The sequence below is a fragment of the Melospiza melodia genome, chromosome 21, assembly GCF_035770615.1.
Source record: "Melospiza melodia melodia isolate bMelMel2 chromosome 21, bMelMel2.pri, whole genome shotgun sequence".
Lineage (NCBI taxonomy): Eukaryota > Metazoa > Chordata > Aves > Passeriformes > Passerellidae > Melospiza > Melospiza melodia.
Window position 1 is genome coordinate 12401966 of NC_086214.1, and position 27273 is coordinate 12429238.

At 43.7% G+C, this 27273-nt stretch overlaps 1 protein-coding gene across 8 annotated transcripts in view; it reads right to left on the minus strand.

Moving 5' to 3' along the window:
- The window catches only part of BCAS3 (BCAS3 microtubule associated cell migration factor), a 295445-nt gene that overhangs the window by 83947 nt on the left and 184225 nt on the right, over window positions 1-27273 (minus strand). The window contains exon 24 of one of the 8 annotated variants that reach the window (XM_063174272.1): window positions 16479-16661. The exons of the other annotated variants lie outside the window; for them this stretch is intronic. Coding sequence (XP_063030342.1) covers window positions 16657-16661 — 5 coding nt within the window. The 3' untranslated portion in view covers window positions 16479-16656. Of the gene's footprint in view, window positions 1-16478; window positions 16662-27273 lie in introns of those variants that run through there. 8 annotated transcript variants of the gene reach the window in all.

The following is a 27273-nucleotide window of genomic DNA, read 5'->3' on the forward strand; positions in this document are numbered from 1 at the left end:
TCCCAAGGGAAACAACACTGGCAGAATGTTTTATAACACGTTCCCACTGTAAAAATTCTGTATTTGAGAAATATGATGCTTGCTCACTCCTTCTCCTAGACCTTTGGTGTGTCAGTAAAAACAGATGACCTTAAATGAGTAATTTTAGTTTTGCCTTTACACCGCAGTTCGGGTACTCAGGGTTCACAGGGCTCTGTTTACAAAATCAGAGAGAACTGATACTACACAAGAGCAACACATGCACCCACACCTTTAAAATATTAGTGAGGAGCTGGCAGCTTGTAGCAGTGTAATAAGCTCTTTTTCTGCCTTCTCAGGTTAACTCTATAACTCAAGAAATACCCCCACGGAAGGCTGCAATCTGGGATTTTCATAAGAAAGGCTGAAAGGCTTCTGTCAAAGGGCCAGAAAGCAGCATCTGCAAAAGAGCTCAGGAAAGAGAAATTAAAAATAAAATAATTGGATTATGATCTCTCAGCTAATGAAATCAGATCTACTGTTTTTCTCCGAGTCAGGGGTTTTAGACAATGCACAGTGGTGCAGGTCTGGATCCTTCCCCACTGCCCAAAGGCTCAGGGTTTCAGGTGCTGCACAACACCAGGAAGCAAAGCAGGAGTACAGCAAAGAAACTGAAAACGTTTTCATCCCGATGGTAATGAAGGTGTGGTGACAAATAACCAGGAACTGGGCAGGATGTGAACAATAACTACGGGAAAACTGCTATTCCAGGAGCAGGTCTGGGAGCACACGGACAGCTGAGGGAATCCAGTCACCCTGGAGCAGCTGAAAAATCAGAATTGCCCTGTTCTTTCCCATTCCTCAGCTTTTTAGCTGCTGGGAATGATGCCCTGAGCAAAGCCACGTTCCCTGGCTCCTGGCACTGGGTGGGAGCAGGGGCAGGAGCAGCTCCTGAACTTTCTCCTCCCCTCCATTCCTGCAGATAATGAAATCCAGAAACACCATTCTGGGACACAGTTGTTACAGACCTCACTTTATCTGCTGCTGACCCTCAATTGAGACATCTCTTAGTCGGGGATGATGATTTTTGCGCTCATGAATAATTAGTTTTGCTGGTTTTAAGGGGAAAAAAAACCCCCACCAAGCGTATCTTTTAATCAGAATCTAAATGAAAAAATGCTAAAAGCTATTCCCCAACATCTGCCAGTCCAGCATAGATTTAGAAATAAAAATCAAGAGGTATAGACTCATCTCAGGGAATTATGTGTTCAAATCCTCATTTATGGAGATGAGAATGGAAGTGTTAACGTTCCCAGTCTTCTGCTGCATATCCAGGCATTAGGGTGGCTTAATGAGGCACTGTCTGAGACCAAGAACAAGCTCAAGTTCCTCCCTCACATGCACATTGAATTTTGTATGTAATTACTCAGTTCTGAGTAACAGCAATTTATTAGATTTTCCCATCAAACGGATGAGTTGCTAATGTACAACATCTCACAAATACCCAGGGCTCTTTCCAAAGAAAGACGGGAGTTTTTAGGAACCCGAACACTGAATGGAACCACACACTTTATCCACCCCATTTCTCTATAAAAACGTTTTTGAGGTGAACTTAGTGGCTGTGAAAAGCAGATTTTTCTAACCAGGGAATCAATTTCTAAGGGCAGAAGAGTGGCTGCAAACAGCCTGTACAAATGATCAACATTTATTTCTACAGGGAAATGAAGCACAGCCAAAGGACAACGCTCAGGAAGGAGTGACTGGAGAGCAATTGTGTTCCCTCTGCATTTAATATAAATTATACCATTACAAGATTGAAGAAAAATAAAGTTTCTCTGTTGTATTACTCTTAACACAGAGCTGGCTGCTAGAGAAAAAGGGAAATGTGGACAGCAGAGATCCTGAAGAAGGACACCCTGTGCTAGGGTCCCATTTTGACCTTTTCCCAATTGAGAACAGCAATGAAAAAGTCCCCAGGAGTGGCAGGAGTCATGATACCATGAACTAAACTGACTCCAGGCCAATGCTATTTCCCCCCATTCCTGTGACTACAAAAATCAAGAAGACAGTGCATGGAGGGAACACTTTGGGATGAGAATGGGAATTTGTGGGATTATGTGGAGAAGTTCTTGTGTGGATAGACCAGGCTGAGGGCAGGAGAGGAGCTCAGGCACCTTCCACTGTCCCAGAGGGATAATTCAGACAGAGGGATGGACACCAGAGACATGTAAAGTTGTGGGTTCACCATCATGCACCCAAGTTTCAATGTCTTTTTACAGCTGAGCATCCAGACAGAATGGGAGAGTAAAAAGCAGAGCCTGCTTCCAGTGGTGGCTGCAAGGCTCCGGCCTGGCCTTGGGCACTGCCAGGGCTCCAGGGCAGCCACAGCTCCTCTGGGCACCTGTGCCAGGCCCTCACGGGGAACAATTCCTGCCCTGCATCCCACCCAAACCCACCCTCCTCTCTCAGCTCCAGGCCATTCCCCCTCGTCCTGTCACTGCCTGTCCCACCTCACACTGATCTGGGGACAATGTCCTGCTGCTCCTCCAGTGAGAGGCACAGCTGGCACAGGCCTGGGGAGGGCAGAGGATGAGGATGAGGAGGAGCAGAGGGACCAGGGCCCTCAGCAGCGGGACCGAGGCCCTGCTCCATTCCCAGGCCTGTTTTATTTATCCATTTCTATTTTAATAAGCTGCCTCCCTCCCCCTGGAGCCCTGGGTTATGTGAAAATGCTGGTGCCAAGGGCGGGGGCGTGGTGGGGCTCCTGCTCCTGACGTACTGTGTGGTCAAGGAGCCGGGACTGGGGGGCCTGAACCAGGGCCAAGCCTTGCACTTCAGCTTCCTGACCTGGCAGCCATTCAGAGAGACCCTGCTAAGTGCTATTTCCTAAATACACCAGCTTTTCATAACAATCTTACCACATTGCTTTCCTTTACAAGCTCTCTTAAAAGAGAACTGGACTCCTTCTGGTTAATCTACACAGACTGCATTTGGAAGCCATCAGAAACTGAACTGTAAACAAAACGTTATTAATGTGTTGTAATCTGCCCTCAATGTTCCAGATGAAAAGAAAATGTTTTATAGTTTTGGAGTATACATTTTAATTGCCTTTTAAGAGTGCATATACTTTTAGTGCTCTCTGTTATAAAATTGCAGTATCTGTTTCTTGATAACTGTTGAATGATCTCAGCTATTTTTATTAGGTTTTCTCCCCCACCCTGGTCCCCTTCCTTAAGCTACCACCACTGGAAGGCTTTTCCAGACTGTTCCTGATACTAGGCTGGCAAAAAGTTCCATGCCTGAGATACTAACTCCATTATAAACAACTCCTTTACAACATCCCCTCACTATAAAAACACTCGGATCTAGAAAATTAGTTCTTTAAATGAACTTAGGATCCAGTTACTTTCAGTAAAAATCTGAACTAAATAAGGGCTAAACTGAATTTTCCAGACTTTGAGCTCTTTCATGCTTGGTTTCCTTTGGTGCCTTGCTGGAAGAGCTTGGCTTGGGAGGAGATGCAGGAATTCAGCCCTGGAGATGTCACAGCTGTCCCCAGCCCATCAAATGAAGGCTGGTCCATGGTGAGATCCTGCCTGAGCTCTAAGCCCCAAATTCCTCCCACAGCAATCCCCCCCTGGAAATGCTGAGCAGAGCTCAGGAGGTTTTGTTTTGCTGTCTCCCCTTGCAGCAGACACTGCCTCACACAAAAAGGGCTTTCAGTGCTTCTGGGATAAATGGGAAATGATCACCAAGGTACCTGGCAGCCTTTCCAGGTATCTCCTTACTAGGGAAATACTTGGGAAAATAAATAGAAATCCAGGGTCATAAAACCAACCATGGGGTTTGCTGTTCATGAAGCTGCAGCTCCAGAAGGTGAAGAGAACCCTTCAAATCCTGCATTTCAGGAAATATCAGGCATGTGGACATCACTGTTACCCTGTCTGTACCAACAAAAGTGCCAGGAAAAACAGGCTCAGCTCTCCAGCTTCAGCTGTGCACTCCTGAGTCCCAAATCCTGCTCTCCTGGCACTTGGCTCTTACACACCTCCCCTATTAATTTCTTCTCAGGGTAATTAACTTTCTCAGCAGCCCAAACTTCACCTCCAGCTCCTCCTGTGATGTCTCTAACACTTCCCTAATACCTTTTTGACTTGCAAGATACTATTACTTGATGCAACACAGGCCAGAGTATTTCACAGTGGGAACTGCTTGGAGAACAACCACTTTTCAATGTTTTCCTCTTATTCAATGAAAATATTTGAAGTGACAAAGCCCCTCTCTCACGTTGGGTTGGGATTCACATCATGCAAGTTTACTGTCACTCTTTTAAAGTTCTTTTTATCTTCAAAATTATCAGCGCCTGTAATTTCTTTTTTTTTTTTTATGTTGTTTTTAAAAACATTTTTCAGTATGCAGATGTGCTTGTGGAGATTAATGGACTGGGAACACTGAAATCTTGTATTAATCAACTTCAAGGGAAGGCAACTGCTGAGTAAAATTTTCCACAGTGCTGCACACAGGAGTTTATCCAGAGAGCTCCTTGTCTTGGAGGAGCCCTCTGTGAGTTCTGCACTGGGACCAGCCTTGGGTGGCTCTTCCTGAATTATTCCCTGAGCACTGAGCAAGCCACACTGTGGGGAACCCTGTCCAGTGTTTATCACAATCCCTGTTATCAGAAATAGCTGATTTCTTCCATGTGCCAGTTAATCCTTGGGCTCTGTGATGGGAACCATCCCTCCCTGGAGGATCATCCCTCCAAAAACGCAGCTGCACACGACCTCAGGGTGCAGAGCCACGAGAAGCCCAGGAACCAGAGAAGTTCTCCTCAAGAGGAGACCCCAGCCCACCACCAGAGGGGAAAGGAGCTGGGGAAGGGGCTGGAGCTCCAGGAGAGGCCCAGGGAGCTGGGAAGGGGCTCAGCCTGGAGAAAAGGATGCTCAGGGGGAACCTGTTCACTGCCCAGCCCAGTGTGAGCAGCTTTGGAGCAAGGTGGGGTTCACCTCCCAGGGAACAAGCAAAGGGATGGGAGGAAATGACCTCAAGGTTGGATATTTGGGAAAATTCCTTCACACCAAGGGTTGTGCAGCCCTGGCACAGCTGCCCATGGCAGTGGTGGAGTCCCCAGCCCTGGAGGGATTGAAACACCCTGTGAATGTGGCACTTGGGGACATGGGTTAGTGGTGGCCTGGCACTGCTGGGGAATGCTTGAACTCCACGATCTTGGAGTATTTTCCAATTTAAATTATTTTATCCTAAATGCTTTAAATATAGATTATATGGAGCTAAATCTGCTTTCTGCAGCAGGGTAATGACAAGAACCCAAGCCCAAAGCAGGGGCTGCGGGCAGCGTGCGTGCACACATTTCATTAACTGATAGGTTAATTACCCCAATTTCGTTACTAATTGGATCAGTTTAAACCTGCTGCATTGGGAGTCTCTTGGCAGACACAAACATCCCCATAATTACAAAAACAACTGGTTTCTCCAGTTACATAATGCTGCCAATTAAGTAATTCCTCCACATGTAAAGCAAACCCAACCAAAGCCATTTGGGTAGTTTTGCCTCATTTTCAGCAACGTGCTCCTTCCCAGTGCTGGTGCCTACAGAATCCAGCAGCATTCCTCATGGCAATCCTCTCCAAGGGCAGACCCATTCCTGCTGGGGGAAATGGAATTTGCCAGAGTGATGGGAAAGCAAGTTCTGTGAGAAGGAAAAGCCACCTAAGCTTTCAAGTGCAGCTTTTGGCAGAAATCTTTGAGGTTTGGAAGGTTTGATCCCAGTTTGAGGGATACCACCACCCTTGCTTTGAGCCTTTCTCCCTGGGCTTGCTACAAAGCAAAACTTCCCTGCAGCAGCACAAGGCTCCAAATAGTCTGGGATTTGCCAAAACCAGGGAGAGTTGGATATCTCACAAGAAAAGCTGGGTTTTACTGATCGTGTTAAATAGTTTGTCAAGGCAGACTGTGGTGAGTGATAAAGCTGCTGGGTGTGCTCAGCTCTCCTCTTACCAGCAGGTACTACCCAGGTCAAGTGAAATTATTACAACAACAGAAATTACTGAAAGGAACAAATGTGAGTAAATTGTTTCTGATTCTATGAAAACAAAAGGCCATACCAATTTAATTTTTTTTAGCTTCCTAAGCTAAATAGAAATTCTGTAATTCTTTACAAAATTAAAAAGCACAAATAAATCTCTGTTTTTCATGACTGACATTTGTAATTTAAAGCCCAGGGAGCTCCAGAATGAGTATTTCCAAGGACTGTGCTCCTGACAAGTTGCTGTTAATGCTGATTGAACAGTTCCTATAGGCAGCAGGAGTTTCAAGTATTTCCTTCTAAAAAGAAATTGCAGAGCTCAATACGAAACCAAGAAACCCACAGAAATTATATTTAGCTGCTCCCTATATCACACAGCTTTATCTCCAGGGAGTTTCTGCCATCACATCTCTAAAATGAGATTTCATGGGAAGTTCTCGAGTCAAATAATGTCCCACCTACCAATGCATTAACACTGAATTAAGAGTCTCCCTTCCCCTACATATAATAATAGTGAATGTTCATCTGCTGAAAAAAGCAGATAAATTAAAAAGCACTGCAGTTTGTAAGAGAACACTGCTTGGGAAATAACCTTTGGAGGCACTGGAAAAACTCAGAGTTCAATCAACTTTATTTCCAGTACAAAAGCAATTAGATTTTTCCCATCAGAAATCAGATGAAGTAGTAAATTAGGATTTGCTGGTGATGGGAATTCTAAACTTGTGGCATAAATAGAATTTCCTTATTATTATTTTCAGCTATGGCCATCCATCTAAACCCCCATTCCAAGCACAATTTGTGAGAAAAAAGCTGCATTACAGAGTTATCACAGATATCTACATTTGAGTTTTCCTCCTCCTTTTAAAGCAGAAGTTACTTTAATTAAACTTTAAACAACAAACAATCAACCCACAAGAACCAACAAATTTGGCTTCTGTTCCATTCACCAAAAACTCTGACTGTACTGAGAAATCTCATTTAAACAACTCCCAAACCATTTGCATCCCTGTGACCCTCAGAAGGCTACAAATATTTTTGTGTGTTCCACCAGTCCTGAGAAATCAAAACACAGATAAAAATGCAAATTTTGAACTGTTTTTTGTGCTTGCACAGAAAATATTTTACATCTAATATTAATTAAGAATAAATAAGTTCAAAATAATTTTGCTTGTTATAACGCATCTGGAGCATCAAGAGTGGCTCCTGTAGCAACAATTTCAGTGAGAAAAAAAGTTCGAAATCTTCTCTTTCTGTTTCCTAACACAGGGGGCATTTTGAATACAGAGAAATACATTTCCTTTGTAATGAGAACACATTTCCTTTCCCTTTACATATCTCTTTACATGAGATACATTTTTTTCCCAAGCACAGCTCTGACTGCCTGGTGAAATTTTACTTCTCACTTTGACTCCTTCACTGTGAAATTTCTTCTTTTTTCCTCTGTGATTTAATCTGAACTGGTTTAAGGTTAAGGTGAATATTAATTCCCAGTAAGTCCATGAAATAAAAAGGATGAGAATTGTAATTTCCAGAGAGCTCTGCAATGGCACCCAAGTCCTGCCCTGCTTCCTCTCCTTCCCTCCCTGCTGATCCAGGAGCAAATCCACCAAACAGAGCAAGAGGGAGAAAGAGGAGATGAATTCAGGCCACAGATGAGAAAAATCAAGACTGGGAATAATTTCTGAATACAATATTGGCTCCCTAAAATCCAAGACTGTTTCCTAATTACCATTACAGGAAATATTTGAAGAGCAAAGCTGCTGAACTGTGTCCTGTACACAGAGCTCCTTGCTCACAACTATCCATGGATCATTCCTGTTGATTCCTCCTTGGCAGCTGGGAGTATATTCCAACTGTCTGAAAAGAGTCTAAAACCTGAGATTGCCTCTGTCAGCACCTCTCTGATCAATCCCAATCCTGTGGATTCCCGTTCTGTTGAAATCCAAGGATATTTCCTTGATGGACACACAGGCCTGCACGTGGATCCAGGTTGGAAACCTCCTTTAGCCAGGAAAGCTGATTACAGAGTTATCACAGATATCTACATTTAATTTGAGTTTTCCTCCACTCCAGCCATCTCACTGTGCCTTCAGAGGAGTCTGTTCAGCACAGACAGCAGGCAAGGAGAGCAGATGGAATAAACAGAGATTTCTTCTAGCCAGAAAGCAAATGCTGGTGCTGGAAATGAAATATTGTCATGGAAAAGACTCATGGGGGCATCCCTGCTGCTCCTCAGTGCTGGCTGAGAGCAAAGGACTGGGGACACAGAGCAAGAACCAAATTCCTCCCCAAAACTGGGAAAGAAGCTCTTGATGGCCTCCCAGGCACACAGCAGGGAACCTCAAAAAAATCCAAATATTCCCCCTCAGACTGCAGGTCTGGGTTCCTCCTCCTGCAGGCCCCATGGCCCCCAGCAGAAATTCAGGAGTTTTATGGAAATTGGCCCAAAGTTGCCCAATGTCCTGGTTCCTGGGGAGAAATTCTCCCTTGAGCCATGAGCATGGGAAATGCTGAGTGTTGGATCCAAATCCAAGAGCTCCTGGAGCCCAGGGTGCCCAAATCCCCCCTTCCAAAGCAGCCACCACTGAGAAGGTCACGTTATAAAGCCACTCCATTAAAACAGTAATTAAAGAATAAACATTAACCAGCAATTTTTCCTTAGGACTTTCTTACTTGCAGTTGGTATCATTCCTCCCAGAGCGAGCTGTACCTTATGGATCTGCACGTTTATCTTGATGAAAAATCTTTAACTTCTTGGTGTTCAAGGCAAGAAAAGCCCCGTCCTTCCATTGAGAGAAATCCTGCTCCCTGCTCTCCCAGCTGCAACAATCCTGTTATCTTTATTATTTATCCCTGACAAAAGTACATTGGGACATGGTAAAACTGCCATGAGAAAGAAAATCAACTTCTCCATGCTTTAATATATGGGAATTTTAATTCTGTGTGAAGAAGACCAAAGATAAAACTCCAGGTAGAGCCTGCTAACCATTATCTAGCAGGTGGGCTCTTGCAAACTGGATAGTCCTGACTGCTTCAATCTCAATCCTTATTCCTCACTAAGGCTTTCAGAAAATGCCAACAACAAACACTTTCTTAAAAAAGAAGCTGAGATGAATCCACGCTCAGAGCTCCAGCAGGGGAAGCTGTCAACTGGCCCCACTCCATGGGAATTAATGCAGAGGCATTGATTTGTTCTAGGCTAATGATAAGGGCTCTTGGTTTAATTTTAGGAGAAGAACTTTCATTTTCTGACTAGCAAACAGAGCTATTTATTACACAACCAGAAAGCCAAAGTTCAGCTTTGCAAGTGACTAATCAAAGCCAAGCCCTCCCCGTAGGAAAGGAGGGAAAACAAGTCTGGAATGGTCAACAGCAGTTTGCTGAAACAAAACCCAACTTCTGCCTCTCACCCCCTGCCCACCCTGGAGCAGCTCCACCAGGATTCCAGGCCAGTATTGAAGGCACTTTTCCAGAGGGATGACAATCACAGCAATTCCAGGGATCACCCAGATCCTTCAAGGACACAAACCTCTCTCACAGCAACAGGAAACACACAAAAAAAGGACAGAAATTCAAACAAAACCACAACAACGCTGTTGAAAAGACAACAGGAAGACAAGGGAGTTGAACAAGCTGCTGCTGGTGTTCTTGCTCCTTATCTCAGAGGAATCCTGGATGATGAACATCACTGCAAGTGCCACAGCAGCCACCCTGTGCTGGCATGGACAAACTGCTCATCCCTGTGCTGGCCAGCAGCTCTGTGTCAGCACCGAATGCAATTTCTGGCACTCTGCATCCAAAGAGTTAAGCTATGTCCTGTAAAGATAAAAATCTCCACTTTTATTACTTTGTAGGGCTCCTGCCAAACGAGGATCCAGCTGTAATTGTAACATTCCAAGCTCTGGAGGTGCCAAGTTTTACTAACTATAATTTAACTGGTCCAGCTGATGCAGTCCAAATTCTTGTTTGGATAATCAGCCTTTGTTTAAATATGGACTTTCAAAAAAAAAAAAAAGAAATTAAAAAAAATAGAAAGAAAGAAAGCCCAGGCCAGCATTAGCCTGCAGGCATGTCATGTGAGCTGATTACCCTGCAGCAGTAGCAGACACTCATGCACAAGAGGAGGATTATTGTGCCAGAATTACTGTTACGGTAACACAGAATCAGAGCTCCTCTCCCCCCAGCCCCCACCCTTCTTCTTTTCTTTCTTTTTTTTTCTTTTTTCCTCCCCCCTCCACAATTCACAAGTCTTCTTTCCAAGTTCAAATGAAGTTTAAAGGTGAAAAGGGCAAGAAAGTTTCATGACTGGCTGTTGAAAGAGGGAGAAATAACCAGGGTCTCCAAGTTTGCGTTTACTAAAAGCTCAACAATTTTGTATTTTGCTGCAATTCATAACTGCACAAATCCCTTTTGTTGGGTCTGTTTGGACTGAAATTAAACACTTGTCAATAATTTATAACTTAATATCATTAGAAAATAATAATAACTGTCAAGCAACTACATTCAATACATAAAGCAAGTTGAGTGGCTCGTTAGATTATTTGTCAAAGCAACAATTTCTATATATTTCAGCTTATTTCTACTGGGAAGAATGGTTAAAGAGCCACCCAGCTTGCTTGGAAATCATTTCTCCACCAGCTGGGAGCAATTCCCAAATTGCTGCACCTCAGCCACATCCAAGTGATGCTGGCTCCCTTTAAAAGCACTCCAGCCTGACTCCAGGAGGTGCCTTCAAAGTGCTGCAGGAGGGATGGCCAAGGGCCTTTGCTGCTCCCCGCCCAAAAATGCAGGGATTATGCAGGAAATGCAAAAATACCCCACACTGCCCATGCTCTGCTCTGAATTTGACATCTGAATGGAACTGAGACAGTGGCCAGCAAACCAACTGTCAAAATGAGCAAAATGAGGCATTTGGGGAGAGAAAATTCTTAATTCAGTTTCATGGTCAAGGACCTGAGCTGCACAAAGCTGGGGTGCCTTCCCCAGGGCTGAGTGCAAACAGAAGAAATACTCGTGTGTGTGTTTGTATGTGTGAGGAATTTTGGGAGTAAACTCACTTGTCAAATGTCACAGGCTGTGTTCTTCTCGGGAAGCCGTGAGAGTGGCTTTTTGCAAAAACAGAAATGGAGAATCCCAGAATGGTTTGGGTTGGAAGGGACCTCAAAGCCCACCCAGTGCCACCCCTGCCGTGGCAGGGACAGCTCCCACTGTCCCAGGTGCTCCAAGCCCTGTCCAGCCTGGCCTTGGGCACTGCCAGGGATGGAACAACCACAGCTCCCCTGGGCACCTGTGCCAGGGCCAAGAATTCTTCCCCATATCCCATCCAACCCATGGGATCCAGTTTGACATCAAAGCTCATCAGACATCTGACCTATTTTATCACTTTTCTCTCCATGTGAGCACCTGTGGCAATTCTATTTTTGTTGCACATTAATCTATGAAGTTGAAAGCATAAAATTTAAGTATACCAAGCAAGGAAGTTGGAAATTCAGATTAAAAACTTTATCTGAGCCAGTCTGCCCCGACCCTGGGCTCGTGTAAACTGATTTAAGGCAGTGGTGCCACCAGAACTGACATTAGTCAGGGGTCTGCTCTTGCTTCCATCCATTTACCTGAGATCATTTCTAATGTACTTACTGAATGAGAATTCTCCTTTATTTCCTTCCAAACTCCTTCTGTTGATTTTGTCCCTTCTGCCCCTTTGCAGAGTGAGGACTGCACACACACCCAGACAGAGCCACCTCCTCCCACCCTCAGCTCTTCCCTCCTCAGCCTCTCCTGTTTTCTTCCCATGATTTCTTCTATTTCTTATATTCCTGCAATATTTCAAGGAAGCAGAGGAAGGCTCCAAACACTGCAGGTTATTTACAGCTCTCAAAATGTTATTTAATTCACCTTGAGGAGCTGCCCAGGGTCCTCATGCACAAACAGGCTTTGGGGTCCTTTAAAGTGGCCATACAAATAGGAAAGGCAATAAGAGAAATGGTATTTTATTGAATTGACTTTTAAAGTCTCCCATGCTTCTCCCAGAAATCAAATGGTGCCTACAGAGGAACCAGAAATGTCACTCTGGTTAGTGACAGTAGGTCATTATAGGTTGTAATTAACTTTTTTTAATTCTCTAATTTTTAGTTAAATGTGGAAGGTTCCTTTTTTTTTTTTTAAGTGAACGCTCTCAAACACATGGAAAAAATACAGGAATTTATAAAATTGATCTATAACATATTTTTACTTGAGAAAGGATTACAAGGTTGAATCTTAACATTATACACTTAAAACCATTTCTTGTTCCACTGCCTTTACAGTTCCAAAAAAAATGTACATTTTGGAGACAAAGGCCTTTATCCTCTTAAGTGCTGTGGATTTCATGCCAATCTCCCAATATAAAGCAGACTTCAGAGTCAGACCCCAGAGAAATGGTCTCGGAAAGATTAGATTTTCCACCACAAAATAAAACCCTTGTGTGGGGAGCCACACCACTCCAACACCTCCTTCCTCCTGAGCTCTTGTCTGACAGGGAGAACACCCAGCCCATCCCATGCTCCCTGCTCCAAATGGAAGTGGTTGGATCATTCCTCTGCTCTTGTGCCAGTTTTTCCATGTGCAATACACCCAGAATTGTCACAAATCAGGATTTTTCTAGGTTTTTTCCTTATTCTGTATAACTTTGCAACACGAAGTTTGCTATTAATATTAGAGTACAAAGTGAATTCTGACTGGTGATGGAAAATAGACAAACTCAGTGTAAGGGGCATGTGAAGAACATAATGATGAAAAATTCTTGTAAACCAGCAAGATAATTTTAGGAGTTGCCCATCAAGTTGTGCACATCTAATAGCAACAGCATAATACATGAAATTAATGATGCCAAGCCAAATAAATACAAGAAGAAACTTAAATTTCTCATGAGGTAGAAATGTATTGTAATCAATCATCCCCATATTAGAAAACACAGATTTTTCAGGATATTTCAAACTCAATTGCCAGTAATAAAATAGGACAAGCAAGGAAAAGAGAGAAATATAGATTCAATAAAATGTAGCTCCCGAGGATTCAATTTTAACACCACCAGAAAAGAATGAATTCAAGAATCAGAATGTACCCAGCTCAGGATTGCAGAGGGGAACTTTCTTGAGAACACACAGTTTAAATTCTAGTTAGGATATTCTGTGATTAAATGCTCCTCCAGTTTTTGAGTACATCACTTTTTTTCCCTACCGGCTACTGTGATACAAAAGACATCTCCTGCAAACACTGGTAAAAAAAAGAAAAGTGCAAGTAAAAGCCATTTAGGTTTCCAGCAAAGACATCAAAGCAAAGCAGCTAATGGACATCCAGGGTAGTCAAATCACTCCTGCAAAATCCATTAGTTACTAAAAGTTCTGGAGGGCTCAGTTTTTACAGTAAAACCTGTAAAAACTCAGTATCCAGTTTCTCTGTTGGGACACTGAGGTGTGAAGATCCAAACGATGCTGGAACTGAACTTGTATATTTGAACCTTTTGAACTCCAGCTGCCCTTCATAAATTACTTTACCACCAGCTTTAACACGTTCCTGACCCACCGTGCAAGAAAAGGGAGGAACCATTAAAAACCCCTGGAAATGGAACTGAACTTTCCAACACTTGCAGTGGAATTTGTCTTGGTTCAAGAGACAAGCACCTACGGCAGGGCTGGGGGAGGAGGAGGAGGAGGAGAAGCTTCCAGATAGAGCAGTGAAATTCCATCTGTGCTCAGGCTATGGAAACAGAGTGGCCAAGCCCCCTCCCCAGCCCAAAGTGACTGAAATGGCCCCAGCCAGGAACAGGGAGCTGCTCCTTCCCATCTGGAAATGCTTCAGGGAAGAAAACCCCAAAAATTCCCAAGAAGTTTGTTCTGCACCTCAGAATGGGATGTGCTGTCCTGGATGGGCAGAATTTTGGGATGCAGAGGGTTCTCACCACATCCCATCCACAAGGAGACAGGTTCACCCTTCCCCTGAGGGAACCTCAAATATCCAACTCCAAGACAATGGCAATAAAGACTCTTAATTAATTTTAAGGTGAATTAAACTGCAGGACAGCAGCTCAAGAGCTCAAACACAACGTTTCCTGCTTTCCATGGGAAATGAGGACAACCAATAAATACAAGAGGAAACTTTCTTAAACTTCTCATGAGATAGAAAGGTATTTTTATCAATCATCCTCATATTAGAAAACACAGATTTTTCAGGGTATTTCAAACCCAATTGCCAATAATAAAGAAGGACAAGCAGCAGGTCCCTCCTCATTATTTTTTAGACTCAGCGTGTTTATAGACAGTTGGTCACTGAGATGTCGGGGAAAAGTAAAGGTTTTGAGTCCAGAAGAATGGAAAGGCCTTTCCCAAACAGGACAGCACATTATCCTATAACCAAACCAGATATTCCTTCCTCCCACACCTTTCCCTGCCTGCAGAGAGCTCAGCAGCCAAAGCATCAACACAGAATCCAAACCTCCACAGGAACTCTTCAGCCCCAGCCCTGCTTGCAGAAGCTCAGGAAAGTCACCAATTTTTTCCCCACCTGAGATTTGTCATTCACAAATGAGGAAACTGTCCATCTTAGAGGTACGTGCTTTCAATGGGTCAGCTAATATAAAAATACTGCTTTTCTCTTTGGATGATGATGTTATCACATTAAATCTGGACACTGCATTTCACTTTCTGTTTAAAATGATCTTGCAAAGGGACCCAGCAGCTCCCATTTTCAGGTCACCTCAGGTCTCCTGAACAAACTGTGCCCCAGGGTTTCAGTGAAACTCAGGAATTCCAAAAGCAAAGCACATTGCCCTTAGCACACAAAATGCTTCTGATTCGCAGAATGACACAAATGTACAAGAAAAAAAAGGATGTCTGATTATTTTTTGTAATGGATGGCTTTTAGATGGGCAGAACACACTCAGGCATTTCTTAAAGCCCCAACCACGGGTGATTTCCAACAAAGGCCTTGTGTGAAGTACTGCTTGCTTATCACAAAGACTGGGAAAAAGAATTTTCAGGGGTTGAACTCTTGAGTTTTAACCCTGGACAAAGAATCAGATGCTGTACAAGTGTGTGCTCCTTAGTCCTGTGGTGCTGCCACACCGCTGATCTTGAATCCTTCGGATTGATAAATTTGTGTGAAATTATTTGACATTTCAAAAGAAAATAAATAAAAAAGGAAAATGACACAACTTTCTGAGTAAAGTCCATGGCACAGTTTGCCTGCTTAAGGAATAAGATACATGAAATCTTATTAAAAGTGGGCTTGCAATTTATAAAATTACCATCTCCATTAATTACAGCTGCTAACGAGACATTACAATGAACCATGTGGACAGTCCGATTCAGAATGAATAACACAGATGTTTAAAAAAAAAAATAAATCACTAAATCTCACATAATTGAACCTGTTTTACTTCCCACTTGCATGAAGAAACACTGGTGGTTTCTCCTTCCCTGTCCCCCAGCACAGACTGCCTTCCTTTCCCTGCCTTCCCCCTTGGAAATGAGCCGGGGATCATTTACAGACTTCTGAGCTTTGCTGGGACACTTTCTGAGGATCCCTTTGGAAAATGGAACCACATTTCAAACCAGAGGGACGCAAGAAGGAACCTTGAATAAACAGGCCAGCAGCCAGAGTGGTCATCAGTAATTTTTGTTTAAATATATTAACAACATAATTTAGAGCATTCACATCATGCAAGCACCCCCAGTCTGTGCAGGGGGATCTGCACTCATTACATCTCATCAGCCAGGAAGGACCCACATTTCCGACATCAAACCAGCAGCAGGCAAGGCCCAAACCCAAATGTCAGCAGGAACCCCTGTGCCCAGGGCAGTCCCACAGAGGCACATCCCAGCTCTCAGCCCTGGGACTCCTGAACAGCAGCAGTGGGAAATGCCCAGGCTGATCTCCTCTGAGAGAGGCTTCATCTGCTGGGGGGCATTACCAAATAGCAGAGATCAGTCCTGCCTGATGCAGAGGTTAAGTGACAAGAATAACATTACATAATGTACAACAAAATGTTAATTTACAAGACTCAAATGGAGGCCGGGATGCACCAGCCCCACGACGAGAGGGCACGGAGGAACCAGAGAGGTCTCAGAACACTTCTGTCTCTTAGGCCATTTTTGGTTTATATATTTTGTTTCACTCGTTGATAATCTTACAGACAAGGGAAACCATGCTGCTGGGGAAGTACTAAATCACACCAAAAGAGCTAAGGTTTTTAGATGAAACAAGAAGCTGATTACACATGCACTGAGTATACCAGTCACTAAGCGTTTCTGGATTGCAGGGATAAGATACTCTCTTTGCTTATTACTGCCTCCTTGATCCAAAGAGATTTAAGCAACTGTTTTCAATTAGATGTTTTTAAGCTAGTAAAACTACATCCATAAAGACATATTTATAGAACAACTTAAAACGAGAAGAATTAAAACGACTGCAAAACTGATGAATTCCATTCCCCCACCAACCCTCCCCCCCCCACCCCGAATCATTTACTGACCATTAACGAGCAAAAAGCACTGCAATTTTAAGAATTAATCCAGTGTTGCAAAATTAAATCAGATACACTAGGAGGGATAATGACAAACTGGTGGCTCCAGCGTTGTCAGTTTGCGGGTGATACAAGTTCAAGTCGTCTGTGCTAGTGGTCACTCTGTTGGAACAAACATGAACATAAAAGGGAACATTAAAAGTGCAGCAGCACCAACTGAATCAATTCTGTCACTGAGGGTGCAGGCTCACAAGTGGCACAGGGTGAATATTTTGTGATGTATTTTGGAAAGGAGCTGCCCAGTTCCACAACTGTGAGATCTCAGTATATGTTAATAAAGGAAGAGGCAGCAATGGAAGTAAATGAAGGGACAGGATCCTCATTTCCCTCTGAATTCCAGAGCACAAGGGCCTGGCAGTGTGGCTTTGCCACACATGACTGCTTCCAGCCCCAGGAACCCATGAGGAATATTCTGAGAGCTCCAGGAACAAAACTGAGCTTTGATAGTTTTCATCCAACAGCTGCTTACACAGAATTTGCCTAAAATGCTCTGCAGCATGTGACTGGAACTGGAACAGCAGGATGAGCTGGAGAACACAGGGCCATGGCAGAGGTCTGGGATGGTCACAGCCACAACAGGGACAGCCTCACCTCTGCCACAGCCTCCAGCTGCTCACTGACATCTCCCTTTTGTACCTGCCTGGCCCATGCTGCAGGTAAATAACTGGAAAGGAAAGCCCCACTCCAGTCCTGCCTCTCCTGCTGCCAAATCCATCTCAAAAAGCTCAAGGCATCCTAAATTTTATCTTCCCTAAACTTCCCTACAAGCTCAATTTGTTCCCACCTAAGCACATCATCATGAAAACAACGGTGGAGTGACATGGAGATTCAAACACATCACTTAAAGAGACATTTTATACATTTAACACCCTTCAGAATCTGGCCATAAATGCAAATAGATGTAACAAAGCATGACCCAGAGCCTCAGTCTGTCACTGTGGTGTTGGCCTGGGCTCCTGGGGTGATGGGTGCTGTGCCTGGACCTGGGAACCTCAGGGAAGCACAAGAGACATTTTATTTTCCCTCTTTTTTTTTTTTAATTTGCAGTTTACATTTTCTTCATGGGCAACATAAGGAAATTTCAGCCATTATTTTGGGTGATTGAACCCAGAGTTACACACAGGGTATGTAAGTTTTTAAGGGAACTCTTCAACCCTGAAGGAAGGAAGTGCCCTTTGGCTACGCAGCACCTTGCCTGGCCCCAGGCAGGTGGGATAAAAACTTATCTGGGAATAAAGGAAAGGAGACAGGGAGAATTCAAGCAGTGACATAACCCGTGCAAATGCAGGCTGGTTCCTGTTCCATGATGTTCAGGAAAAGCTGCAGTGATGAATTCATCCCTTAAATCTCTGTACTGATCCTGCACAGCCCAAACCCACAGGCCAGGCAGATCCTCACGTATCCTCTGGAACCACTTGGTGCATCCAGATGAGCCTTGGGGTCATTGAGGTTGGGAAAGACCTCCAGGACCATGGAATCCAACATCAGAGGCATCATTACATCAGATTCCCCCTTCTGAATGAATGTGCCTGACCCTCTGACTTTTAATTGGTTTTGATCGTGTTTAGAATGTGTTAAGAAACAAGATTAGAAATATTAATTTGTGTTTATGGGAAATTCAGGAATGATCAGGCCAAACCAATGCCTTTCATCCACCAAGGTTCTTTCTGCTGGTGTGAGCAAAAGCTCCAGGATAAAACCAAAAGCCAAGTTTCATCCAATTACATCCAAATTGGCAGAGCCAATCTGTGAGATAGAAGGGAACATAAAAGCAAGTGAAATAACACGGACAGGGAGGCAGCAAACAACCTTGCCTAAGGCACAACACTAATGCCAGACTAACTTCAAAGCAGCCACTGAACCAGCACAGGTGACAAACAATCTGCATAAAAATAAGTCTAAAGCGGCTCTGGCTCTTTTCCTTCCATCCCTTCTGCTCTTGCTCATTGCAACTCTTTTTTATTTTAATTTTAGACATGGAACAATGTGTATAAATGAGAATGCAGCATTGTGGCTACAGGTTCCCTCAAATAAACTCTTCTAAGAGAAGCCCACCACATCCAAAGCTTTACTCTGCCTATTTCTTTTTTACTCTGCCTATTTCTTTTTGTTTTGCTCATTGTAATTTATAATGAAGCTCTTCCACAGTAAGCTGACTCAGGGAAAAACCACTCTGAAAGGCATCAGCTACTGATGAATTGTTTTTATTAATTAAGTTAGAGAAACAAAAACCACAGTGGTTTTCAGTGCTGCAACTTGCAGCAGAACCCAAAGGCTTGGAGGCAGAAAGTGTGAAAATCACAGCTCTGCTCTGAACATCTCCATTTCTCCACTGAGGGGCTGAAATTCCAGAGACAAGGGGTTTTTTCCTCTCTCTTAACCTAAAGATTTGGTTCTTTGAGCAGCTGCTTTGCACTGAAGAAAGCACCACAAAAGCCACTGCCTTTAGTGCATTAAAAGCTGAAATAATGGGCATTAAGCAGAAGTGGCTTTTATATACCCTGATATTTGAGAGGTTCAGCCTGCACAGGGCTTTGCTAGAGAAGAGTGGATGGAAGAATAGAGTTAAGAAAAGCATTTAATCCTGCTGACTTCCAAAGACCTTTGGATTTTCCTTTTAAGTTTTAGCAGCCAGGAGATTCAAGTTTTATTTTCCCTCAGAGGCTGAGGATATTGAGGAGAATCTCTGAATTTTGGGTGCCCCTTGGGACATCACACCAAGGAAGGTGAGGTTCTCTTGCTGGGATTTCTTCCCTTAAACATGCAGTTGGTGAATAAATTATTAATTTTCAATATTAAAATTTAGGGATTCCCTTCTTTAAGCTAGACTCCTCTTTGAATAGTGACATTTTATTTATGAGCCTCTACCTTTGGCCATCAGCTCTTCTCCTGCTCACCCACTCACCACTATTTTATCCAATCTCACACATCTCTCATGGAAAGAAACAAAAATACCCTAAAATTGCACATGCAATCAAAAGGAAGCTTATTCACACAGTTAGGACATGCTTTTTCATGCACTGCTGGTTACTGGAAAGTTTAACTTTTGTTAGAGGATAGAAATAAAACAAAACAGGAAAGTGAATATTTTTCTTACTTATTTCAAGTGTACATATTTTGGGTAATTTTATTTTTTCCCTGTGACACAGAATAGAGACTCTTCTTGGAGACTGTTTTAGCCCTCAGCGTGTTTTCCACCAAGAATGCAAAAAAGAAACACTTTTGCTGCAGAAGTCATGGAAACTGCTAAATTGAAGACACAAGCCCTCATTGAAAAGCTATAATTTTTTAATTAAATTTACATGTCAGTGGATCTTTTGAGCTGGGCCTGTGTGTTTTTTGTAATGTACATTTCTCGTGCTTTTTCCCATGGGTGTTTCTGCACTATTTCCAAACTGGGATTGCTCAAGTTGAAGTGTGATAAAGGGCACATTATAGTTATATTAAGCAAAATAGGGAGGAGAAAGCTTTTCCATAGTGCAAAGAAAGCCTCTCCAAGCCTCATTTCTGGTAACAAGCAGAGCAAGGCAACCACTCAGCTAGAAACTGCTGCCATCAAACCAAGGCTTTGTCCTGAGCAAAGGGGGGATTTATTCCATCCTATCCTGTTTTCTGCTGAAAATTAAACGTTGTTTCCTTCAGAATTGTTAAATCTTGCTCTGGGGTACCACAAAAAACGTGTTGTGAGTAACAGAACCAGGGGAAACTGTGTGTTGTCGTTGTGCAGGTTGTGTGCTGCTGTTTGGGGGATGCAGAGGAGGGGATGAGGAGGGATTTGGGTCCCCTGCCCTGCCCAGGGGTTTCACAGCTCCCCTGGAAAATGCAGGAGCTGCTCAGGAGCATTTGTCAGCAGTGCTGCAGCCACAGGGACAGGCAGCAGCTGCACGGGGAAGGGAAGGAAGGGAAGGAAAGGAGGGCATGTCAGCTCAGAGCTGCAGAAAAGGTTTTTCACAGCAGCTATTTGCAACCCTCCAAGGAGCTGCAGAGGCTGCCCATTAAAACCCTGTTAAAACACTTCTGATGTTGTCAGCAGAGGAGAGCTGAAATAGCACAGTGATCACTGAGATACTATCTGCCTCAAGCAGTTCAGTGGTACTGTCAATAATATGAGCAAGAAGGTACAAGATGAGCAACAACCTAATTCCTGCATCAAAATTTCATAAACTCCCTCAGCTGGCAAACGCTGGAGATGTGGGCAAACACAGGGCAGCCAATAAACCACCCAGGAAAGATGACCTCAGGTCTGGAACCTTTCCCAAAAGCTTTGAAGCTTTAAGTTAATTTACACTTTGAAAGCAAAGCAGGGTGATGCTGAGGGGAAGGGGTGAGGTGATGCCTCTCCCAGCAGAGCTCCTGAGCTGCTCCTCAGAGCCCAAGGAAAATACACAGCACCACTTTCAGGCATTCACCCTGCCAAATATCCCAGGACAGAGTTTCTCCCCACTTTTCCCTGCTTTAATTTTTATTTTCAGTGCTAATTCCTTGGGATAATTTCTGCAAGTGCAGTTTTACCAGGTAGGAAAACTTGCCACTTCTTGAGGAAAGCTCCTTGTTTGAAAACAGCTCCTGATGTGCCAGGGAGCTCAAACTGTGAGTAATGCCAGCAGGATCATCTCCTGCTCTGCTACTCCATGGTAGTAAGGGCTACTCACAGTGAGTAATGGCTGCAGAAGCAGGGCCAAGGTGAAGAGTTATTTATAATGCAGCAGCCACTGAGTAAGAGCTCAGCTATGAATTCACTGCTCTGGCTACAATTTCGTGAGAAAACAAACAGAGCCAGCTCCTGGTTTTCCAGTTTTAAAAGTTACACACACAAAAATGACTCAGGAAGGATTGGGGTGGTTATTTGTGAAGCAGCCATAGCAGGGATCAGGTGGATGTAGGACAAGCAGGATGCTTTAATTCCTTAGGTGCTTCCTCAGGGTGGCTGTGGCAGGCAGGGAAACTCCTAGACTTGGCTTAAACCAGTCTCAGATGTTTTTATGCAATAAATTTCCACTGCAGAGAGCCAGAGCTTGCTGGAAATCAAGCAAAGACTCAGACTGTCACCTGCTCAGCAGTGTTTGGGTTAGGGGTCAGAAAAATCCCCCACTTTTAACAGGAAGTGACTGTGCCAAGGGTCTCAGAACCAACTCCTGCATCTGCACACATCCAGCATGCCCAGCAATATTTCTGAATTGCTTCTGTCAGCCCACAATGGAATAGTAACATATTTGGGCACTAAAAAAGAAAAAAAAGGGATTGGGAAAACACTGGGATAAAGGATCGAGCTCAGCACTCCTGAATTTCCTACACAGGAACATGTGATTTCCCAGTGCACCCTGCAGAATAAATGGATATTTTCCAACTCCCACATTACAGGTCATGACTTCCTGGTGCTAATTTGGATTCTGCTGAGGAACTTTTGATCCACTGCAGTTGGGAGAGGAGGCACAGCAGAGCCTTTGGGCTGGGCACTGTGCATTTCAAGGCTGCCCTACAGAAAACTCTGATTTTCATCCCCCAAGGACACGTAGCTCAGATCTGGGATGGAAGCAGACACTTGGAAAACCAGAAGGAACAATTCCCCAGTTTAACTTTGAATTGGAAACACAAAAGGGATGGGTTCTTAGGGGATTTTTAAACCAACTGCCAGCTTTGCTATCTGTTGTGCTTCCAGTTTGGAGTGTCCAAGGGGGATATTTTCACCTTGACACAAGAGTTCTACATCAAACTGAGCTCTCCCACCTTTTTGGCAGGGAGTTGGTTGTTTTAGTGCCACTGAGCCCTTTGCAAGTGGCCAAAATTCCTCTTAGATGAGCCCTGAGTTCAGACAGAACCACCTGAAAAGCAGATTAAAAACCTACAAATCCTAAAACTAAGTATCATGTACTTTTTACATGTCTTATGATTTTAACAAAGTTGTCTTTTCCCCTTTCCTTATCTAAAATAAAATTAAAACCATTCGTTGTTAGGGAGAAGGAATACAAAGAGTAATGACAACTTCTCTCACGAGCCTGAAGTTAAATACCTGCCTTTGTACAACTGCTCCCCTCCTTTTATGAGCTAAATATTGTGGCACCAGAGCACCAAGAATAAAATTACAAGCATTTGAGATGAGTGTAACTTTTACAAGAGTCAGATATCCCCAACAAGCCGACAGTCAATAACCCAGCACAAATTAACTCTGGCAAATAATAGGTGTGTTGACCCTAAATTCATGAGGCAATAAAACCTACCAACAGCCTCTTGTTTTTAAAATACTCAGGCACTTCTCAAAGACAATATAGTTTTTGTTTGGGTGCAAGAAGATCATTAATTAGGAAAGCTTTTAAAGGAAGTTTTAGTATCATTAGCAAAAGCTAATGGGAAAATAAATTAAGTTACAACATCTGACACCAAGTATGGGAAAGAAAGGCACTAAAACCCCAAAGCTGCCTTACACATCCCAAGAATAGCAGCCTTCCCCACAGACCTCCATTATCACAAAAAAAATTAAATTTCTTCCATTTTTTGTTGCATTTTGAGTTAGACACACGTTGCTGCCAACACACTGCAGTCCCAGAGATAAAATCAGAACCAACTTTGTTCACCCCTCCAACTCCATCACAGCGAAATTACCCTTAGAAACACAATCTAACAATCTGTTCTTCCCAATTTGCTTTTTATTTCCAGAGAGCTTTCCAAGCATAGCAAAGCTCAGGTAGAATTGTCCTGTTGTGAGCTCCGGTGCACATTCTTATTCCATGTAGAAAAACAAATTTTCTGAATTTTTTGAGATTCTGTTTAAAAAAAATAATTAAATAATACACTATGAAAAGTGACCTAAAATATTTCATGGCTTGGAGGAAAATTTTCTTTTCCCCTGCCCCGGATGCTTTGCTCAGAGACGCCACAGTGTCTGTCAAACAATTGTTGCACACGAAGGAAGGCACATAATGCCACTGTCCATTATTTCAACCATGTCAGCTGAGGAATTATGAAAGATTTATACCTATTCCATATTAAAACTATTTAGTAAATGTCACACAGCACAGCAAAAAACCACGGGCACGTTATTGGGAGGGCAGCACAGAGCTCTGCAGGATGCCCAGCCAGAGCAAACTCTGCAAGCAAAGGGTTTGTGTGGCCATAAAACACCTCAGTGACACCTTTTTTTAGGAAAACAGAAAACACACAATTTAAATATTATATAATTTTAAGAGGAAGGTGTGCAGAAATTAAAATTAAATATTAATAACATTAAAAAATTTGGAAAATTAACTGAGGAGATTAGAATTGCAGCAGCTCAGGACATCATAGCCCTGTTCCTGCACAGGCTGCCTAATTTAAGCCCAAGATGCATTTTCCTCTTCCCTTTTCCTTCAAGCTTTGCTCCTATGAGAAGTCAAGTAATTAACTTGCCAGGGGAAGACATTTTCCTCTTCGATACCTTTACATTTTTGGAAAGCAAAATTATCCAAAATGCTGCTGCCAGCCCCCAAGGGAGGATTCTGTGTGGAGCCCACCCTGAGCTGCTGCTGGCCCTGGGATGCAGCAGGGCCCGGGTTCTCCTGCTGGGATGCAGTTCATCCACAGGAAATAAGAAGGGAAAATTCATGCTCAGCTGCTTAATGGGAACTGACGTGGCCTCTCCAGAGAGGGAGAAACTTTGGATGTCAGGCAGGTTAGCACAGGGCAAGCAGACGGTCAATAAAATATTCAATAAAGGACTCTGATATGATAGATCTAATATTGTGGAAAAAGCCAGGAGTCTTTCTTATTTTCCTTTTCTTTTTTTTGGTGATAAAACAAGTTTAAAATGGTGGTTAAAATGGTCTATACAATATTAACCTCCTAAAGCTTGAAAACAATTGTGGCTGGGTTTTGAACTTGTTAGAAAAGGTAAAAACAACTAAAGGCTTGTGTAGCACATGACACATTTCTGGGCACAGGAAAAATGGGTAATTCACAATAAAAGCACTGCAGTTTTTATAAAATCCGTTAAAAATTATTTCAAAACTGATATTTAATTATTAAAAATAAAAAGAAGAAGAGTATCTACTGATCACAAATCCACAGGATGCTCAGGAAAACAGGCACAAACCTCCCCCAGGCTCCCAGCACAGATCCCGACCCCAGTCCCAGGGCTTGCTCCTCTCCTCCCCAGCAGATCCAACCTGCTGCTCCTTTTCCCAAGCAGGATTCCAACCAGATTTCCTCTCTGAGCAACTTTTCCAGCCCAGCTCTTCCGTGCCCTGCAGTTCTGCCCCCTCAGCACCAGGCTGGAGGGGTTGGTAGGAAAGCCCTGGAGAGATCAGGGAGCAGCCAGCCATGAGCAGGGAATCCCTGCAATCATTCTGACGAAGCTAAATCTTGGGAGTTTACATAAAAGGAAAATTAAATCAAGCACTGGAGTGGATTGGAAAGAAATGCACCAGGAGATGGATAAAGTTAATCACGTTTAGGGGAGGCTGATGCTGACCTACTCAGCCCTGCCTTGGAGATCCCCTGCACTTGCTGAAGTTTCATTATTTGGGAACACAGAGCAGCACAGGGGGCTGTGGCAGCTGCCCTGAACTCCTGCAGTGCCCTCTGTGTGCAGTAAATCCCACCTCAGCCTGCAGCATCACTGCTGGGAATGCAGGAGAGCAGGGCTGTGGATTCTCATCCGGGGGCTCCCAAAGCCTGGCTCTGTCCTTCAAACCCAGGGGAAAACTTCACCTAAATAAAATAATGACAGCAAAATGTCACTGTTGCATTCTAGCAGGGAATCACTGAGGTTGGAAAAGCCCTCTAAGATCATCCAGGCCAACTGTTCCACTGCCAAAGCCACCAGGAAAGGTCCCCAAGTGCCACAGCCACACATCCCTTCAATCCCTGCTTGATGGGGACTCCACACTGCCCTGGGCAGCTGTGCAGTGCTTTGACACATTCACAGGAGGCCCAAAGTCTCCTCAGTGGCCTGGCAGGAGCCAAAATTCTGGTAGACACAAGGTACTGGGTGTTTTGGAGATGTACTCAGCCCATAGGGCCCCATGTTGAGTTCTAGCTGACATTTATAATTTAAGAAATTGAGTAGTATTCCTCAAAATGCAGTGCTGGAGCAAATGTCTCCTCCTAACTCCTGCTTTTACCAGTATCAGCTACACAAACCACACAGTCTCCTGATGAAGGAGCAAAAGATTAGGATATGAATCTGTCAAGTTTGGAATATTTTTTTCTGTATAGCTCTGTTAAGTCACTGAGGACAGTAACGCTTCAGTTTGTTCTGAGAATAGCTCATTTGTTCTTTATTTCAGTGTCACAGAAAAGATTATTTGCAACTATTCACTTCCTTACAAAATATTCAGATTCTTCAATGAAAAGCGTTTCCCACATTGTGGAGCCACCCACACAGCTCCATTTGAACGTGAATGAAAAGCTCTGCTTGATGCTGCTGAATATGTTAACCTCTCCTGGATCCCCAGCCCTGCTGAGCCACTCTGCTCCTGCATCTGCACAAGGGACAGCCTGGAAAACAAGCTGGATTCTGTTGATTCCAGACAAATAAAGACAACAAAGGCATCAGATGATTATGACTGAAATATCCTAATCTGTGCCCCAAGTTGTTTCATTTCTGGCAAACCAACCCTGAATTTCAGTTTACTACGTGCAACAGATCATAATTAGTAATGGGATATGAATAATTTTCCCTTCCACTTTGCGCTGCTGGTGTCAGCTTTGCCCAGCTTTAACTCAATCAGAAATCATCACCATTTAACGACCAGTGGTCAGTGTGAAGCAGCCTGGTGATTGAAATCCTTTCCCAATCACACTGTCACAATCAGCACTCACAGAGCAACCTAAACCAAATTTTTGAGGGAACATCTGTTCCAGTCCTTGTGTCTTTGTTAGAAAAGTGCAGTTTGCACTGAAGTGCTGCTGTTTGAAATGTCTCCTTGGCTTGTCACCACCCTGACAGCCCACCAAGCTCGTTTGTGATGCCCAGGGAGGACAGGAGGGGCAGGACACTGCTGGGTACAGCTACAAATCCCAACTCCCAGAGCAGCTCATTCTAAACCAGCAAAGCCTCCTGTGTGCTCCCTGCCATTTAATAAATGGCTTTAAACCTGAATTCCACCTCTTTAGGCCTCCTGTGCACAAGGATCTCCCTGTGGGCACACCAGGGTCACCTGCCCCTGGTGCTGTCCCCTCATAACATCCAACACTGAGCTCCTCCACATGCTGCCGCCAGCCTGGCACCTCCCCAGCACCAAACATGGGCATGGATGGCCAGGATGAACCATCCAGAGTGTCCAAACAACACCAAACACCCCTGGAATCTGACCAAATATTCTGCAGTCTCTTGTTCTCCTGAGCACAGCCTGACCCGGACATCAGCTCTTTCCAGCCTCCATTTCCTCCCTGTTTTCCTGCTTTCCCTCCTCACACATCCCTGAATGTGAATCCCAAGGATGTGCACGAGGTTTAGGTACCACTTTTCCCTTCCATCATCCCATTTCCCTGGGAAATCTGACTCTCCCCTCTGTCCCTCCCCTCCTGACGCTGCAGCGCCCGCCCGGCTCCTTTAAGGGATCACTAAAAGAGATGGCAAAGAAGAAATTCAGAAGGGAAAAAAATAAAAAAGAAAAAAAAAAAAAGGAAAGAGAAAGAAAGAAAGAGTTGCTCTTCTTTGAGAGCTGGCTGGAGTGCAGAGCTATCTTCATAAATAGACAGGAAACAGAAAAGACTAATGTTGGGCAGATGACAGATC